This window comes from Notechis scutatus, chromosome 7 (genome assembly GCF_049901735.1).
Source record: "Notechis scutatus isolate UNSWTSFEM ecotype Mainland chromosome 7, rNotScu1.2, whole genome shotgun sequence".
Taxonomy (NCBI): domain Eukaryota; kingdom Metazoa; phylum Chordata; class Lepidosauria; order Squamata; family Elapidae; genus Notechis; species Notechis scutatus.
This window is the reverse complement of record NC_142015.1, coordinates 6,867,020-6,884,813: the sequence shown is the minus strand read 5'-3', so window position 1 is coordinate 6,884,813 and position 17,794 is coordinate 6,867,020. Positions and strand designations below refer to the sequence as shown.

Here is a 17,794-nt window from a genome sequence, read left to right as displayed (position 1 = left end):
TCAATGGAACATTTAAAAATGTATCACAAATATTATTGACTGGCACTGATGGTTGATACCGGATGCTGCCAGCATCCTAGGTATCAATCAAGTATCTTCTTAAAATGTATGTTGAATGCTTCAGCCTCCCATCCCGAGCCATACTACAACCTGACAATGATTATGGGACATTCTGCAGTAATTGTCCAGTTCTGATTATTTTTGTGTCTTTTTGTCGAAGATTGCCCAACAAGAAGAATGTGGAAAGTGATCTTTCTGGTTTTACAAATGAGGTTTAGCAAATAGTAGAATGTCAGGAAAATGGAGATACTTCACTCTGTTTAAAAGTGGCAGCACAACTTTCTCTTTGATGTCACACTGAATATGGAAAACAGTCAGCTGTCCTCCTTTCCTCTTTTCTGTTTCTTTCCTCCTGCCACTCTAAATTTAGCAGACAGGATGAGAATACACAAAGAGGAAATAATTAAAAGTCGCAGATAGGAAAAGCTAAGTAAAAAGGCATTGTTATTGAAATAAGGTACAGGGGTGTTATTAACAGCCAATCCAAATCAAATGTTCAGTCAAAGAACATTAAATTCAGGGCTGAACTAGGCATGTGTTAGACTGATAACATCACACGCTCTGGTTTCTTTAACCAAACTTTGAAGAAACTACATTGAGTGCCAAAAAACCATGCCTTCCCTTTATTTTATTTTATTTTCCTTTCCTGGTCTTCCAAACAAACAGAGAGATTCCTAAGATCCATTATCTGATGCCCCTTTTTAATATGATAACAGATAACAGATAATCAGAGTTGGAAGGGACCTTATAGGTCATCTAGTCCAACCCCCCGCCCAAGCGGGAGACCCTACACCAGGGGTGGGCAAACTTTTTGGCTCGGGGGCCTCATTGACTTTTAAAATTTGACAGACGGGCCGCCACCTGGTGTCGAAATGCCTGTCATTACAAGTCAAAATCAAATGAATGCAATCATTCAATCATTCACATCAAACCTTAATTCTGTACCAATCTTCGGCGGGCCAGATTAAAAAGACCAACGGGCCGGATGTGGCCCGCGGGCCGTAGTTTGCCCACCCCTGCCCTACACCATTTCTGACAAATGGCACTAATATGGCAGTAGAACAGTAAACCATTAATGCCTTTTTGTCTCTTTTCATTTAACAAATTAAGTTCTTTGGGATTCATCTATAAGAATTTTCCTATGCAGCCTCGTTCATCGTATAGTCACTCTTACAGAACTAATCTTGTTGAAATGAACAAAACATGTCTGCTTCCCCTTTGCTTGAGACTTATTCAATAATATTTTTTTTAAGTTCCAGTTTACAAATGGAAAATTGGTCCTCTTATCTGCATCACTTGCTGGTGCAATACCATATCTCTCGTCCAGTCTCTCTAAATAGCCTGGATTTGAGAAAATACTTATTAGGATTTCTAATATTGATTTCTAATATTCTTGGTTGTGCTTCTGCTAGCAATGTTTTCCTATTTTAGACAAGAGTCTGGTGTACTACGTGGTACATGTTTAATTTGCTTCACAGGTGTTTTGGAATTGATTAGACTAGATTCATGGAAATGCAGTCCCTTGGTATATGTGGAGACAAATATTAATTTCCTTTCCAAAGATCAGGAAGTTTAGTTGCGGTATGACCCTGAGGCATCACTCAAAACCCAAAATCTGAGCCCAGCCCTTTCTGGAACTGCACTTGATAATGCATGATATTCAATGGCATGTTTTAAAAAGAGTTTTTTATGGTATGAAAAAATATACAGCATCATAACTACTCATCTTATATGAAGAACCATTACTAAAACCTGAATGTTTTCAGTCACATTCTCCTGATTATCAAGAGCCAAAAATGAAGGAACAAATAGGAATCAGAAAGCAGGCAACCAGCCACAGAAAGTTTATCCAACTCTTGTATGAAGGAGAAGCAACAAACAAGGATGCTTTTACACAATACTGTATTTCCTACACATTCATCATGACTCTGTTAAGATTAACATAGCTTGTGTTCTTCATCTAACAATACATCTTTTCTCTTAGCTGCTGCCCTCCAGATAATTAGTTTACTGATTTATTTGGAATTTTTTTTTTTTTGCCTGCAGCAATCAAGAGACATGACAAAGCTGCAACATTATTTAGCCATATTAACTATTGCATATCACATGTCAACTATGTGATGCTCTCCCAGAGCATCCAAAGGACGGTATTTGATTCTTTTAATCCTGCTATAAAAATAAGGAGTTAGAGGTAAGGTTTGGATAAAAAATAGTCCAACCTTGCTTAAAACATGTTCTGTATATGTCTTATGAGTACAGACTTTTTATATATTTCAGTTGTAGATATCATTTACTCCTTTTCATTATAAGGACAGTTAAAAACATACATTTTTTCATTGAAACCACACACTAAACCATCCTTCAGTCAATTTCGGTGATCGGTTTCTTGTAATTTCTTCCCAGAGAACAGGAAAGTCTTTCCCGTATGTTCTTTCTTCAAAGAACCATCTTAAAAATTATCCTGTAAGATAGAAGCTCTGCAGCTAGTTGGGTGTCAAAAGATATGAAAATTATCTACAACCTGTCATTTTGGAACTGCAACTGATTTCAGGAAAAACAGCCTTCAAAATGAAGCCAAATGATACAAACGAGGATTACTTTCCATTAACAAAGCATATCTGTAGTTCTTGCAAACCCTGTAGGAATTATCATCCCGTAGGGTCATTGTGTAATTCCAACGCCTACAAATTAGCTTAATAAAATCACGTATTTTGGAGGTTATGTCCTAATGGCCAACATTTCTATTTTTCCCTTTTTTAAAATGTGGTATGAACCAGATTTCATTTTAAGCCATGCAAATAACTGTGGCACTCTATTTACACCTATCCATAAGCGAGAGGAAACACCATTTAGAGTAATTTTCTTCTCTTTCTCTAATTTCTCTATCTAATGATTGAAGATTGTCAGCGGCATAATTACTAAAAACACTGGGTAAAGTCTTGGGACGCTTTAAAAGCTAGCTATTTATTCTGTCATAAAAGTTTCTGAATAATAATTCATCACACACATGATGTAGTCCTCTGTGGTTCCTCATGCCATAATAGCTTTTAAAATGCCACAAGAAACTTTTGTGTGTGTGTGTGAGGTTTTGCTACAACAGACAAAGCTAATTATCCCTCCAGAAATACTTTCTAATAAGATACATCGATATTTGTTTTTGATGAGATAGATCTACAAAATGATTTCATGAGGCCTGGTCCCTTTTCTCCTCACAGGCGGCCACCAATTTCATCCAACCCACGGAAAAGGTTCGTGGACACTGCTTCCATCTCCCTCTGCATGATCATCCTTGATTCTCTCTTCATCCACTGCATTGGTGGCAAAGGGAGAGATCTTCTCCAGTGAGAGATCCATGTCATACTCCACATGAATAATGGCCGACAAAACAGCCGCACTGTTACCATGAGATGATTGGGGGACCTTATCCAACCCCAGATCTTCCTCCTCCCCTGGAAGAGTTATACCATGAGGGAGAAAGTGTGGGTAACTTAAAGTCCCGAGGTCTTTCTGGCAGGTGGTATCATGATGGTAGGAAACCAACTCGTTGCTGAAGTTCACTGTCTCCACAGCATTGCTGGGACACAAGCGACCGCAGCCCAAGATGGCCGCAAAAGCCTTCCGGAAGTCGGCATTGAAGGCATAGATGATGGGATTGAGAGAGGAGTTTGCCCAGCCAAACCAGACAAAGATGTTGAAAGTGGTGTCACTGATGCAGGGGAGCTTCCCCATTCTGTGAAGGTCGGGATCACAGAACGGCACAATGCAGTTGAGCACAAAGAAAGGAAGCCAACAGAAGACGAAAACTCCCATTATGATAGAAAGAGTCTTCAGGACCTTGGTTTCTTTTCTAAAGGAGTTCTTCAAGGAGACCTCGTGGGAACACTCACTGCTTTGGCAACTCTGGGCATGTTCCACAGCCCTCTCCAGAGAAGAGATCCTTCGTATCTGTCTCTGAGCAATGCAGAAGATCCGGGTGTATGTCACTATCATGATGGCGACAGGAATGTAGAAACTGATGAAGGATGAGGAGATGGCATAGGTTCTGTTGAGGCTAGAATCACAGTTCCCTTCGAGGGTCCAGGTGAGGTTGGAGCCTGGTTCCTCACCAGGAAGGAGCTCCCTGGCTTTGTGCCACCTCAGATGGACAGGTATGAATGAGATCAGGATGGAGAGCATCCAAGCCACCCCGATCATCACGAAAGCTACCCGCGGGGTCATCTTCCGTTCATAGCAGAAGGGGCTAGAAATGGCCCAGTAGCGGTCCATGCTGATGATGCACAAGTTGAGGATGGATGCTGTGGAGCACATGATATCAAAGGCCACCCAAATGTCACAGAAAGCCCCAAAGGGCCAGAAACCAGCCACTTCCACCACCGCTTTCCAGGGCATCACCAGCACAGCCACGAAGAGGTCTGAAAGAGCCAAGGAAATGACAAAGAAGTTGGTCACCTTGGAGCGTAGGTGTCTAAATTTGATCACCGCCAGGCACACAAGCATGTTGCCCAGTAGGGTGAAGAGGATGAGAAGCACCAACAAGGCAGCCATCACCACACGCAAGGACATTTTTGTCTTCTCCACTTGGCTTTTCTTCATGAAGGTATCGTTGGCGGTGGCAGATGCTCCATCTCTTCCTCCTGACAAGCCAAGTCCACCCAGGTCTACCTGTGAGCCTTTGGTGCTCACGATGAAGGGTGTGCCATCCACTACATCTCTGCCCCTCCAACAGTCACCACCGAGCCCAGCTTCTCCTCTTGCATTTCAGAACCAATCACCCCCGTGCTCCCCGAGTTTCCAGGCTCGCAGGCGCAACTTGAGCCGAAAAGAAGCGACGTTCAACATTTCGCTCCTTTGCAAGACTCCAGCAACGAGCCAGAGATCTTCCCTCCTCCGCTGCCTTTTTGCTTCCCCGGGCTGCCAGCACACTCTCAGCCCAGCCAGTTTTCACCTTCTACACTTTTGGCAGAGAGGATTTATCATGCAAGCCCTCCTTCACTCTCTGCTCCCCACCTTTCCCATGAAGCTCATCACTTTTGTCTCCGCTTGGCAAGAGTTTAGCCAGAGCTTAATCCTTTTTCTGCTGGTAAAGATGAGACCTGGAGGTGCAGAGAGAGAGAGAGAGAGACCAAGACCTGGGTTTCCCCACACACCCCCACCCCTTTTCTTTGCTGCTGTTCCTGTGCTTGCTGCTGCTGCTGGTAGAAGCTCTCTCTGCATTTGAGCTCCACTGCTGTTGCTGTTCTCACGCTGGTCACCACATGCCAAGACCTCCTGTTCAGGTGAGACGCCTCCTTTCTCACCTCTGTGTACCTCTTTCTTCAAGATTGTCAGGCACCTGAGATGAGGTGTGTTCCACAGAACCCAAGGACTCTCCCCCAATTTTTTTTTTTTTAAAAAGCAAAGGAGTGGGAAAGTAAGCAATTAGAGGAATCCCAAGGATTCGGAATCTTCGATTTAACGTGAAAGCAGCAGGATGGAAATGCTTCCAGTAACAAGCCTCTCTTTGAAGCAGAGCTATTGAATGTGGAAGTCAGAAACTGCAGGGGTAAGAAAGGGCTTTAACCCAAACTATTGTCTTTGTTATGTTCGGGAGGGAGGGGGTTTGCAGGAATCAATCATCTCCCCCCCACCCCCCCCACCATTTCTCTGCAATCTGAGCACCAGCTCATTGTCAAATGCTCCTTTTAGTTCGTTAGAAACAAGTCATTTGGGTTGAAGGAGGAATTCTTTGCTTTCACAGTTAACAGAAACATGTATTTTTGCTTTCTTGGGAGAAAGTATCTCGTCCAACAGCCAGCCAATGGACAAAATCAAGGATCGAATTTCTCTGACAGGGGACTGTTTTTATTCTCTGCTAAAAAAAAAAAAAAAAAAAAAATCTTCCCTGCCTTTCATTCCAGTCTGTTTTACTCTCAAGTAGCTTTATTTTAACATTTAACCAAGGCACCTTCTTCTTATAAGGCAAGCCGAGCAGTTCAATTTTTATACAGCAACAGAACCAAACCAACTATTAAAAGAGTCCAACTTTTGAACCTCTGTGGTAAAATTTGGCATGCAATAAGCCATAATATAAAACAATCTATTTATAACATCAATTTTACTTGTAGCAATGCCTTCAACAGTTCATACATGTCCCATTGGGATGATATAAAGCATGCAGTGGAACTAATCACGTTTTTTTTTAAATTAATGTCTGATTTGTGTCTGATCATGACCCTGGAAGCAACTACGGGAAGGCTCCTATTTCTTCCATTTTGTGAGTGTGCTCACCACACACTCTTGAAGTAACAAATGGGCCTTTGGCCCAAAGCAGTTTCTTTACAACCAACTATGAATGTGTTATGATTATACTGGCGCTTTCTTTCCCTTCCTTTATATTGACATCCCTGATCATATAAAGAGGTCAGAGAAAGACACCAATGCATATACAGGTACTCACCAACTTATGATCAGCCCCTTAGCAACTTTTCAAAGTCACGAAGAGCCTCCCTAAGGGTTACTTTCAACCCAAATTCAAAGTTCTGATGCCCCCCCCCCATAAGAATCACATGCTAGCATTTTAGGCACTCAATAACCGGTCCACATTTATGGACATTGCTGTATCCCTCAGTCACGCGGCCACAATTTATGTCATTTTTAAAAAAATGGAAACTGGCATTTATGTCTATGGACATTCTCCGTCCTCCAGGTCATGGTTGTTCCAAAGGTACTTTTTTCAAGAGGCAGCTGGACTTTCTGGTTTTTCTTTGAAGACATTTCGCTTCTCATCCAAGAAGCTTCTTCAACTCTGACTGGATGGTGGGGAATGGGATTTATACTCCTTGCAGACAAGCTGAATATAAATCCTGGGACAACCATGACCTGGATGACTGAGAATCTCTATGGACTTTTAGCCATACAATTTGGGGTGAACACCCTTGGAATAGTGTAGGAATAGAAATGGATTTCCAGAGGAAAAATTGCAGACTACAAAAACCATTTGCACCACTTAGGTGACCCTGAGGACACAGATAAACCTCCAAGTGGTCTCAATGGCCCTCTAAAAGGATGCAAATGACCAGCTGTTTGCAAGGAATATAAATCCTTCCATTCCCCACTATCCATTCAGAGCTGAAGAAGCTTCTTGGACGAGAAACAAAATGTCTTCAAAGAGAAACCAGAAAGTCCAGTTGCCTCTTGAAAAAGCACCTTTGGGAAAACCAACATTTACTTTTGGCAAAATAGGCCATTGACAATAGATTCACTTAATGACTGCTGCAAAAAACATTATAAAACCAGGAACGGTCACATGGTGACCTACTTAATGGCTAGCATGACCGACAACTGTAATTCTGAGATCAATTACAGTCATAAGTGGATGACACACTTCTTTCTCGGGATGCTTCCGATATTATTTTTCCCACCCAATTGCTCGAAGAGGGCTTGCCAACGCAGTGGCATGGAGTGACCATCAATTTCTCATGCCCTGCTTCTAAAATTATTCCATTCCTACCAAAACAGGAATAACAGCCGGCCAGCATTCCTGTTCTCATTTTGCTTTGGAGAAATTTCACACCTTCCTTCACTCCTAATTTTCAAACTTGTAAAAAGCCGCCTTGACATCAAATCCTGGGCTGGGTGCAGAGGTGGCATTCAGCTGGTTCTGGCGTAGCAGAAATTTTGAGTAGTTCGGAGAGCCAGCAAATCCCACCTCTGACTGGCCCCGCCCCCCTCTATTCTCTGCCACCCATTGAGTCCCAGCTGATTGGCTGGGTCTTCTTTGGTTGCCCTGCACAGGAGAACGGAGCTGGAAAGCAGGTTAGTGGGGTAGGGAGGGAATGGGGATTTTGTAGTAACCTTCCCCTGCCACGAAGTCATGCCCACCAAACCACACCCACCAAGCCACATCCACAGACCGAATAGTAAAAATTTTTGAATCCCACCACTGGGAGAGGGAGCGTCTGTCATGCCGTCTCTCTAAGTACTGACAATCGTGCCTAAACTTCAAAATATAAGTAGTTTTTAACTTATAACAGGTTGTTTAAGGATAGTTCAAAATTACGATGCTTGCACTTACAATCCTCCCAAGATCACAATTTAGGTGGTTGGCAACTGGCTTGCATTTGTGACCGGTTGCAGTGTCCTGTGGTCACATGATTGTGGTCTGTGACTTTTTGTTGCCAATTTCAAGCACCCCCATTGGCGAAGCTGGAATCCTTTAGCTGCTCCATTTAAATTACTTGTTCTTACCGTCGGAAAATTTCTCCTTGGTTCTAGATTGGATTTCTCTTTAATGATCTTCCACCCGTTACTTCTGATCCTTCCCCGTGGTGCTTCTGGAGAACAGCCCCCACAAACACTGGAAGATTGCTATCATGTCACCCTCTAATCCAAGGGTCTTCAAACTTGGCAAGTTTAAGACTTGTGGACTTCAACTCCCAGAATTCCTGAGCTAACATGACTGGAGGAGGAATTCTGGGAGTTGAAGTCCACTAATGTAAAATAAATATTGCCCCTGGTGGCTCAATGAGGTAGTGTAGACTTTTAGTCAATATAAAGAAATCTATAGGACAGAGGTCTCCAAACTTGGCAACTTTGACTTTGTTGGACTTCAACTCCCAGAATTCCTGAGCTAACATGACTGGAGGAGGAATTCTGGGAGTTGAAGTCCACAAGTCTTAAAGCTGTCAAGTTGGAAGACTCCTGCTCTAGTCCTTCTCTTCCTTAGACTGAATATACCTAGTTCCCTTAGCTGTAAAGATCTATAGGAACGTGGAATGTAAGAACCATGGTGAGGTGGCTGGATGGAATCACTGAAGCAGTTGGCGTGAGCTTAAATGGACTCCAGAAGATGGTAGAGGACAGGAAGGTCATGGGGTCACGATGGGTCGGACACAACTTCGCAACTAACAGTAACTTAGCTGTTCTTTGTGTTTTAGCCTCCAGATCTTTATTGTCTTTGTTGCTCTTCTCTGCACTCTTTCTAGGGTCTCAGCATCTCTTTGTGTATCGTGGTGACCAGAACTGGATGCAGTATTTCAAATGTGGTCCCACCACCATACTATAAACAAAAATGGATGAGATTTAACACTAAGTATGCCTTCCAGTTCATGCCAAAGCTGCTATTTTTTTGCTAAAACCATTCTCAGTCTATTCCTTCTAGATAGACCAACCTTTGGGACCAGACGTAACAATTTAAAATGGGTGAAATTTCATATGCATGTAGGCAGCGATAAAATAGGAAGGGGAAATACTGTTTAAAAAAATAACCCTGTTTGGGCAGAAACCATGCATTTCCTACCTGATGAGGTATTGCACTTTTGATTTTATAGATTTACAGAGTTGGAAGGGTCATCTTCTAGTCCAACTCCCGCCCAAGCAGGAGACCTGACACCATTTCTGATAGATGGCCGTCCAGTCTCTTCTTCAAAACTTCCAGTGATGAAGCTGCCACAACTTCTGAAGGCAACTTCTGTTCCGTTGGTTGATCGGTCTCATTGTCAGAAAATTTCTCCTTATTTCCAGGTTGAATCTCTCCTTGATCTGTTTCCATCCATGATTCCTTGTCTGGCCTTCGGGTGCTTTAGAAAATAGCTTGACCCCTTCCTCCTCTCTGTGGCAGCCCCTCAAATATTGGAAGACTGCTATCCTGTCTCCCCTGGTCCTTCTCTTCACTAGACTAGCCATTCCTGGTTCCTGTAACCGTTCATCGCATGTTTCAGCCTCCAGTCCCCTACTCATCCTGGTTGCTCTTCTCTGCACTCTTTCTAGAGTCTCAACATCTTTTTTATAGTATAGTGATCAAAACTGGATGCAGTACCCTAGGTGTGTAGAGTGGTATTAGTACCTCCCTTGATCTTGACTGTATCCCTCTGTTAATGCAATTTACGATTGCATTTTCCCTGGTCTGGCAACAGGGAACTTTAGTAGCTATAAAACGATGCTTTTGTACTGTGCCATCAAATCTGGCAGCATGATCAAAACAAACCCATCCACCTCAATTCAAGTGCATGTACCTTTTCAAATTAATGGCCCATGTTTGCTAGTAATTTCAGTAGCGGTCCTGCAAGGCTACATCATTGCCCTCCTCTAACTGGGGTTTTAATTACATAATACAGCAGATGAAAAAGTGAGCTTTTAAAAACATTTTTTTCCTCTTTCCCTCGGTTGCTTGGTTTATCCGCACCCTTCCAAATTTCCCTTTGTGATGAATGATACATTTAAGGCATTGGTTACTCTCAATGCTCTTTGCAGCCGGAGAAAGCCCAAATGTCAACCTCACAAGGCATTTTAACTTAATGTTTTCCTCCTGAGCGAATCGGGGATGGAGTCTGTATTACAGGATTGATGAAAAGGGTGACTGAGTAATCAAACATAACACGGTTGGAGCACAATAGCTTAGCTCCCAGGCATTTTTATTTTTGTTGTTGTTGTTCTGAAAGACTTGCAACACAAGTATAAAGGAATGAAGAATGGGAAAACTATAAACCAAAACCTAACTCCTGTTCAGCTCTTCATAGCACACCATCACTCTTTGAGTAGTTAGCCCAAAGTGGCTGTGAGGAAGACGGAAAGAGACGCATTTATACAAGATGTGTTGTGGTTACAACAGAGTGTTTCACCTTGGAACAAGTTATTCAACCCATCGGTGTTTCTCAACCGTGGCAGTTCGAAGAAGTGTGGACTTCAACTCCCAGAATTCTGTGCTGGCTGAGAATTCTGGGAGTTGAAATCCACACATCTTCAAACTGCCAAGGTTTAGAAACACTGGATTATTTCCAAGAGTTTTTTCTTATCCCTGTGAGATCAGGTCACAGAAGGGTTGGGGTTAGAAGGGACCTTGGAGGTCTTCTAGTCTAACCTCCTTAATTATAATTGCCCTCATGGTATGTTATATCGAATGACCTAAGCGCCAGAGTTCACTGCAACAGCACTGCCAAAAAGGCTTTAAGAGTTGTAAATCTGGTCTTACGAAGCTTCTCCTCTGGTAGTACTGTTTTGCTAACTAGGGCATTCAAAACCTTTGCTAGAGCAATACTTGAATACAGCTCCGCTGTCTGGAATCCACACTGTATATCAGACATCAATACAATTGAGCAAGTCCAAAAGTATTTTACCAGAAGAGTACTACATTCCTCTGTTCACAACAGAATACCCTACACCACCAGGCTTGAGATTCTAGGCCTAAACAACCTTGAACTATGCCGGCTAAGATTGGACTTAGGCATAGTACATAAAATCATATGTTACGTCTTACCAGTTAATGAATATTTCAGCTTTAACCTCAACAACACAAGAGCACACAACAGATATAAACTAAATGTAAACCACTCCAAACTTGATTGCAGGAAGTACAATTTCAGCAACAGAGTGGTCACTGTCTGGAACTCATTACCTGATTCTGTTGTCACCTGCTCAAACCCTCACTCCTTTACCCTCAAACTAACCTCTATTGACCTCACCCTTTTCCTAAGAGGTCTGTAAGGGGCGTGCATAAGCACATAATCATGCCTACCGTCCCTGTCCTATTGTCCTCAATTATTAGTTCCTATTTCATGTATTTAAATTTATGTTTATTCTTATTTCTATTATATTGTAAGCATTTGACAAATAAATAAATAAATATTCCCCATACTTTGAGCAGAGCATCTGTTTATGGCTGACCCTAGATCTGCTTCCTGCTTTTGTTCCTGCCCTTTTATTGAGACCCAGGTTTAATGGCGCTCAAAGCAAGAACTTCAGAGTGCAAAAGTTCAATGATTTATTTATAAAACACTCTTAAAACCCAGCTTAACAAAACACAGTTTCTGGGCTCATATAAATATCGAGCCCCTATTCAGAACCCTCTGAAGAATGTCAGCAGGCAGCAAGCACCGGCCCTTTCCTAAAAATGTCTGAGCAAATTATTGTAAAATATTTTGATTCAAGGCCAACGTCCCAAAGGTGCTTTTTTCCAAAAGGCTGCTGGACTTCCTTGATTTTCGATCCCAGGTCTGAAGAAGTTTCTCGAGTGATAAGCAAAACATTTTCAAAGGGGGGAGGGGAAACCTGAAGAAAGTCCAGTTGCCTTTTTGGAGAAAGCATCTTTGGGCCAACCACGACCTGGGTGATTGAGAAATCACATAGAGGTTAAAGGCTAATGTTACACTATCAAGCCACTTTTAAGAATTTAATTGGAAGTGTGCAAAAAGCATAACCTTCAGGGGTGATGAGATCCATGTTCAATGAGGTTGAAATACACTACTCATTCCTATCACCCAGCCTTCTTCCTGATTTGGGGCCGTCTACCTACTTTCTAGCACTCACACAGTAATATCTTTGCCTCCCTCCATCCCTACTTTTCTATGTATTCTCATTCTCTCTCCCCCTCTCATCTCTCTCTCTCTCCTCCTCCTCATTCTCTCTCCCACATTCTCTCTCCCCCTCATTCTCTCTCTCCCTCTCATTCTCTCTCTCTCTCCTCCTCCTCATTCTCTCTCACATTCTCTCTCCCCCTCTCATTCTCTCTCCCCCTCATTCTCTCTCACATTCTCTCTACCCCTCTCATTCTCTCTCTCTCCTCCTCATTCTCTCTCCCACATTCTCTCTCCCCTCTCATTCTCTCTCCCCTCTCATTCTCTCTCCTCCTCATTCTCTCATTCTCTCTCCCCCTCATTCTCTCTCCTCCTCATTCTCTCTCCCACATTCTCTCTCCCCTCATTCTCTCTCCCCTCTCATTCTCTCTCCCACATTCTCTCTACCCCTCTCATTCTCTCTCTCTCCTCCTCATTCTCTCCCACATTCTCTCCCTCATTCTCTCTCCCTCTCATTCTCTCTCCTCCTCATTCTCTCATTCTCTCCCCCTCTCATTCTCTCTCCTCTCCTCATTCTCTCTCCCACATTCTCTCTCCCCTCATTCTCTCTCCCCCTCTCATTCTCTCTCCTCCTCATTCTCTCTCCCACATTCTCTCTCCCCCTCTCATTCTCTCTCTCTCCTTTCTAGCCAGAATTCTGTCCCCATTGCCCATCTACATCTCACCCTGCTTTTCTACTGGGCACTTCAGATAAAAAGCTTTCAGAAGTTTAATTTGTTCCTGCACTTGTTGTGAAACCCAATCAAATTATCTTTGCTATTGTTGTTCTTTATAAGTAGTGGGCTACTGTAACTTATCATCAGCTAATATAAAAGCATAATGTCTTTTAGTATATACACAGTTTGTCCCTTGATTGCTTCTAATCAAACAGTACTTTTAAGTACTTTTTAAATATCAGGCTACTCTGCTAAAGAAAGCATCTTTGGCAAAGCTAACAAGGATTTAGAAACAATGCCTCTATCCAACTCCTGCCAAGATGAGGGAGAGCTATAATTTTTCTCTCGCTGTAGCTTTGTTTGTCTTCTAGGACAAAAAATATACACTTTTTACAGCAAACAACAAAAGACCGCAATAGCTTCCTAGATTATTTTTCACTCAAACGCTAATTATTGACTCTTCCCGGGAACCATTTGTCGAAATCAGCATGAGGTTTAAATGACTAAATCAATAACCAGATTAAAATTAGTGACTAAAGCAATACTTGTAATTGCTTTGGACGAGAGGGCTTAACCTGAATGGTTTTATTACTGAATTTGGATTTAGGGGTAAAGTTATGACAGAAAGGTCCAAATTCCCGCTTAAAAAGATGGAATCTATCAAATGTTCTTGGAGCCATAGACCCTCTCTGGACCCAACTTAGCTTCTTAAGGTTGGTGCAGGTTAAAATGAGACAAGATAAAGTCTCCCATCATACATGTTATATTCTGAGTGATTTCACAGACCCATCTATGCCGTTTTCCTATAGTAATGTGGAAATGGTTTGCCCTCTTTGAGTATATTCTCTATTTTTTCATAATCTAACATACAGCCATGAGATTTTAGTGGTCTCTCATCTAAATACTAATCTGCTAAACTTTTCAAGATCAGCCATGTTGGCTAGGTGCTAGTAATATTAAAAATATATTTATGTGCTGATTTCATATTGGAGATGAGGAAAACTGAAGGGGGCTTACTTAGCCAGAATGTCCATCTGTATTATTATTTCAAATTGTATCACCACTCATCTCACAATTATGACTTTCATTGGCACACATGGGTTTAAAATCAAATCGAAAGAACACAGCAGGAAAGGTATTAATGGGAGCTAAAGACAAACCCAACATCCATTATATAAACCATACCCATAGGCTCACCTAATTTCCAAATCCCATGTCCAAGGTAACATCCAAAGATTTCCAAAATCCTAGAAGATCAGGATTCATGAATTTCAGGAGCCTTGGTCTTCTAAAAGGCAGGTGCCACTTGATATATTTTGGAAAGGAGGCAGGATAAACACTTGAAGAGCTGGTTTCTATTGAATAATTGCTGAGGACCTTACAAAGGGAACTGAAATTTTGGTGCAGTGAAAGAACCTAATAATAGTAGCCTTAGCTTTATCTATTTTGGACACAGTGATCTAGACAAAGCAATACTAGAAAAAGGAATGATCTGCTAAGTAAATGGAAGAAATTAAATTCATCTATCCTTAGACTACCTTTCCTGCATAAAAACAATGAGTCCCAATGCTAATATTATGCTGATTTACAACATAATCTAAGTCTTCCTCCAATAAGTTAACCAGAATCGCTCCCTGCTAAGCAGAAAGATATCTTGGAGAAGTCTTCACTATGTAGCTTCATATTTTATACCTTGGCATTAGAAAAATTAAGCTAATATATAAACGTTCTTAATTCATATGGTTCAAGAAGCTTAAGCATCCAGAGACGACAATATGCTGCAGACTCTGAGCTCACCCTTTCAATTACTGTTTTCCCAAGCATTGTCAATGATATCCTAAGTTTCTTCTATTTTGGCAGCATAATTGTTTTTTTAGGCAAATATTTTAAAAGCCAAACTCTCCAAAACATGCCGGTTAATTCCCAGGAAAATAAGAATGTTGGCTCTCATTTAAAGCACCAAGTTAGAATCATTTTGGTACAAATTATGGAGAAGCATTAAACAAAGCATTAAACCCTTGAATGCGAGTGGCGATGTATGTACCCAGTGTAACATAAATACCCTTATTTTCCCCCTGGTATTCAACCGCCACTAGCACAACCTTTAAACTTGCAATTAATCTTTAATCTCTTCTGTTCTCTCTTCTAAAAACAAAAAAAAAATTACATTCTCTACATAAATTGCCCTCTTTTAGTAACTAGGACTTTATAATTTCTTTTTGCTCATTCGTCTTGATTGCATTCGCATTTAGGGCCAGTGCCTGAAAATTACAGATCACTTCAACGAGGCACAAATTGTTCAGCATTAACCACTGAATGCCTCTTCCAGTCTTTCTGAAGTAGCAAATCTTCTACTCTACTCCAAATGTAGTAGAGACTGACATCATTAAGATCTCCTTATCTCTTACACAGATCATTAAGGGGAGTGGGGGAATCTTCTGCAAGTTGTATTGAACATTATTGTCCCCAAAAATCTACAATTTGAAGCTAGAGAGAGAATAGCCTTGTATTATCCCTTTGTAGGGATAATACAAGGGATGTGGTAGCTCAGTGGCTAAGGACGCTGAGCTTGTCAATCAGAAAGGTCGGCAGTTCGGCAGTTCAAATCCCTAGCGCCACGTAATGGAGTGAGCTCCCGTTACTTGTCCCAGCTTCTGCCAACCTAACAGTTCGAAAGCATGCAAAAAATGCAAGTAGAAAAATAGGGACCACTTTGGTGGAAAGGGAACAGCGTTCCATGTACCTTCGGTGTTTAATCATGCTGGCCACATGACCATGGAGACGTCTTCGGACATCACTGGCTCTTCGGCTTTTGTGACGAAGATGAGCACCGCCCCTAGAGCCAGAAACAACTAGCACTTTGTAGAGATTACATTCACAATAAAAATAGAGCTATTTATTACAAATGTTAACAATGAGTATAAATAAATCCCTTGGAGTCAATAGTATAAGTAGTCCTCAACTTAAAACAGTTTGTTCAAGTTACAATGGTACTGAAAAAAGTGGCTTATAACCATTTTTCATACTTATGACCATTGCGGCATCCCCGTGGTCACAGGACCAAACTTCAGGCGCTTGGCAACTGGCATGTATTTATGACGGTCGCAGTGCGAAACCTCTTTTGTAACCTTCTGCCAAGATTCATTTAACAACCGTGTTACTAACTTTAACAACTACAGTGATTCACTTAACAACTGTGGCAAGACACATCGCAAAATGGGGCAAATCCCACTTAACAAATGGGCCAAAAATTGGCCCACTGTGTCATAAATAACAATAGTTTGACTTGAACCACAGTTTTTAAAAGTTGGTTCTTGACTCCACTGTGGTACCCAGGTGGGATAAAAAAAAGTTAAGAAGGCCCCTTATCCTCACCTTGCTCCAAGCCAATACTTGACGGAAGACTAAAAAAATCACCTCATGGGTAGGCACTTTTGCCCCAAAACATTCAAGGCCGTCGTCTTAAACCCGGATGCTTGTTGGTTAACAGCTTCCGGTTCTTGAATCTATATGTGATGACCCAGGGTGGGATACATAAAAAACAGTCACAGAAAACAGGTGAAGCCCCTTTATTCCTTCACCTTGCTTCCAAGTCTCGAATATCTTTGACGGAAGACAAAAAAACTCCCGCACAGTTACATGACGAAGGAAAAAAGCAACACAAACCAGGCAAGATAAGGGCTGGAGGATGTCCACAGATAACACATACTGGGAAGGATGCCAAACTCAGAAAGGAAGTATAAACTGGAGATATTTACACGCTTTGTTTCCAGCGTTTGCCAGTATGCCGGTCCAAACTCTTATCCAGTTCTCACACCTGCAGCCCATGAAGAGGATCAAGGCCCTCTCCTCCCGAGGAGACCACGTCTCTCCCTGATCCTCTCCTCCCTGCGTGCCCTGGGATGGAGAGGGGTTGGGCCTGGGTCCCCCTCTGACTGCCCAGTTGGCCTCTGCCCTTCCCCAGCCTCCTCCCCAACCTCCGGAGCCACACTTCCACTCCCTGTTGGCTGTTCCTCCTCTCCCTCAGATTCAGTCTCCATCAGGGGCATGGCACAAACAGTTTAAAAGCATGTCAGCATGTACACATCCATAGGAAGGAATTATCTGTCCCTGTGCTTCCCATGGCTAGCAAAAATCATGCTCCAAAATGCAGACTCCCCCAGATTTGCCTCATTAGATCACATTTATTTTTCAAAATATAGAATGTGAATAGGGTGCAGCACAACTATTTTGCCAACAGCAAAAAATAGATAGTCCAGCATTGATATCACTTCCCCCCCCCAAAAAAAAAACGCAGCATCACATGTGGGGAATGTGTGCATAGTTAATCTCAGGCGAAGTGGAGAAACCGAACAGGTACAGAAAGCCAAAGAATCAAAATTGACTTTGCTAGATGAATAGCGAATGAGCAATGAAACCTATTAAGCGGCTGTGCTCAAACCAGTGGAATGAGGGCCCTCTGGTGTGGAGGTGCAGCGGAGATCAAATGGCTTCCCAATGCTATGCTCAAATAAGACAAAATGTAAGAAGGAATTCAGAGCCACAGAGAACAAAATGCTTTTACAGAGCAAGTGAACCTTTGGAAGTGAATACAATTCATGTATACAGATTTATTAAACAGGCATTGTTTGGGCTTTGCTTGAGGTCCAGCAGGAATTCTCACTTGGAATTTTTTTTTTTGAAAGAGTAATAATGAGTTTAATTGAATATTGTTATATGGAATGATAAGAGGACTAAACTCCAGAAGTC

General features: G+C 42.0%; 1 protein-coding gene across 1 annotated transcript; it reads right to left on the bottom strand.

Annotated features, from left to right (window-relative positions):
• Window positions 1-1,810: 1,810 nt before the first annotated feature.
• LOC113420983 (D(1) dopamine receptor-like) lies at window positions 1,811-4,966 on the bottom strand. Its single transcript, XM_087969803.1, has one exon. It carries the CDS (start codon window positions 4,651-4,653, stop codon window positions 3,289-3,291), a length of 1,365 nt encoding a protein of 454 aa, XP_087825929.1. The 5' UTR covers window positions 4,654-4,966; the 3' UTR covers window positions 1,811-3,288.
• Window positions 4,967-17,794: the final 12,828 nt, after the last annotated feature.

Coding starts and splice junctions, on each gene's coding strand:
- LOC113420983 (XM_087969803.1), bottom strand. CDS start 4,653: ATGAAGAAAAGCCAAGTGGAGAAGACAAAAATGTCCTTGCGTGTGGTG.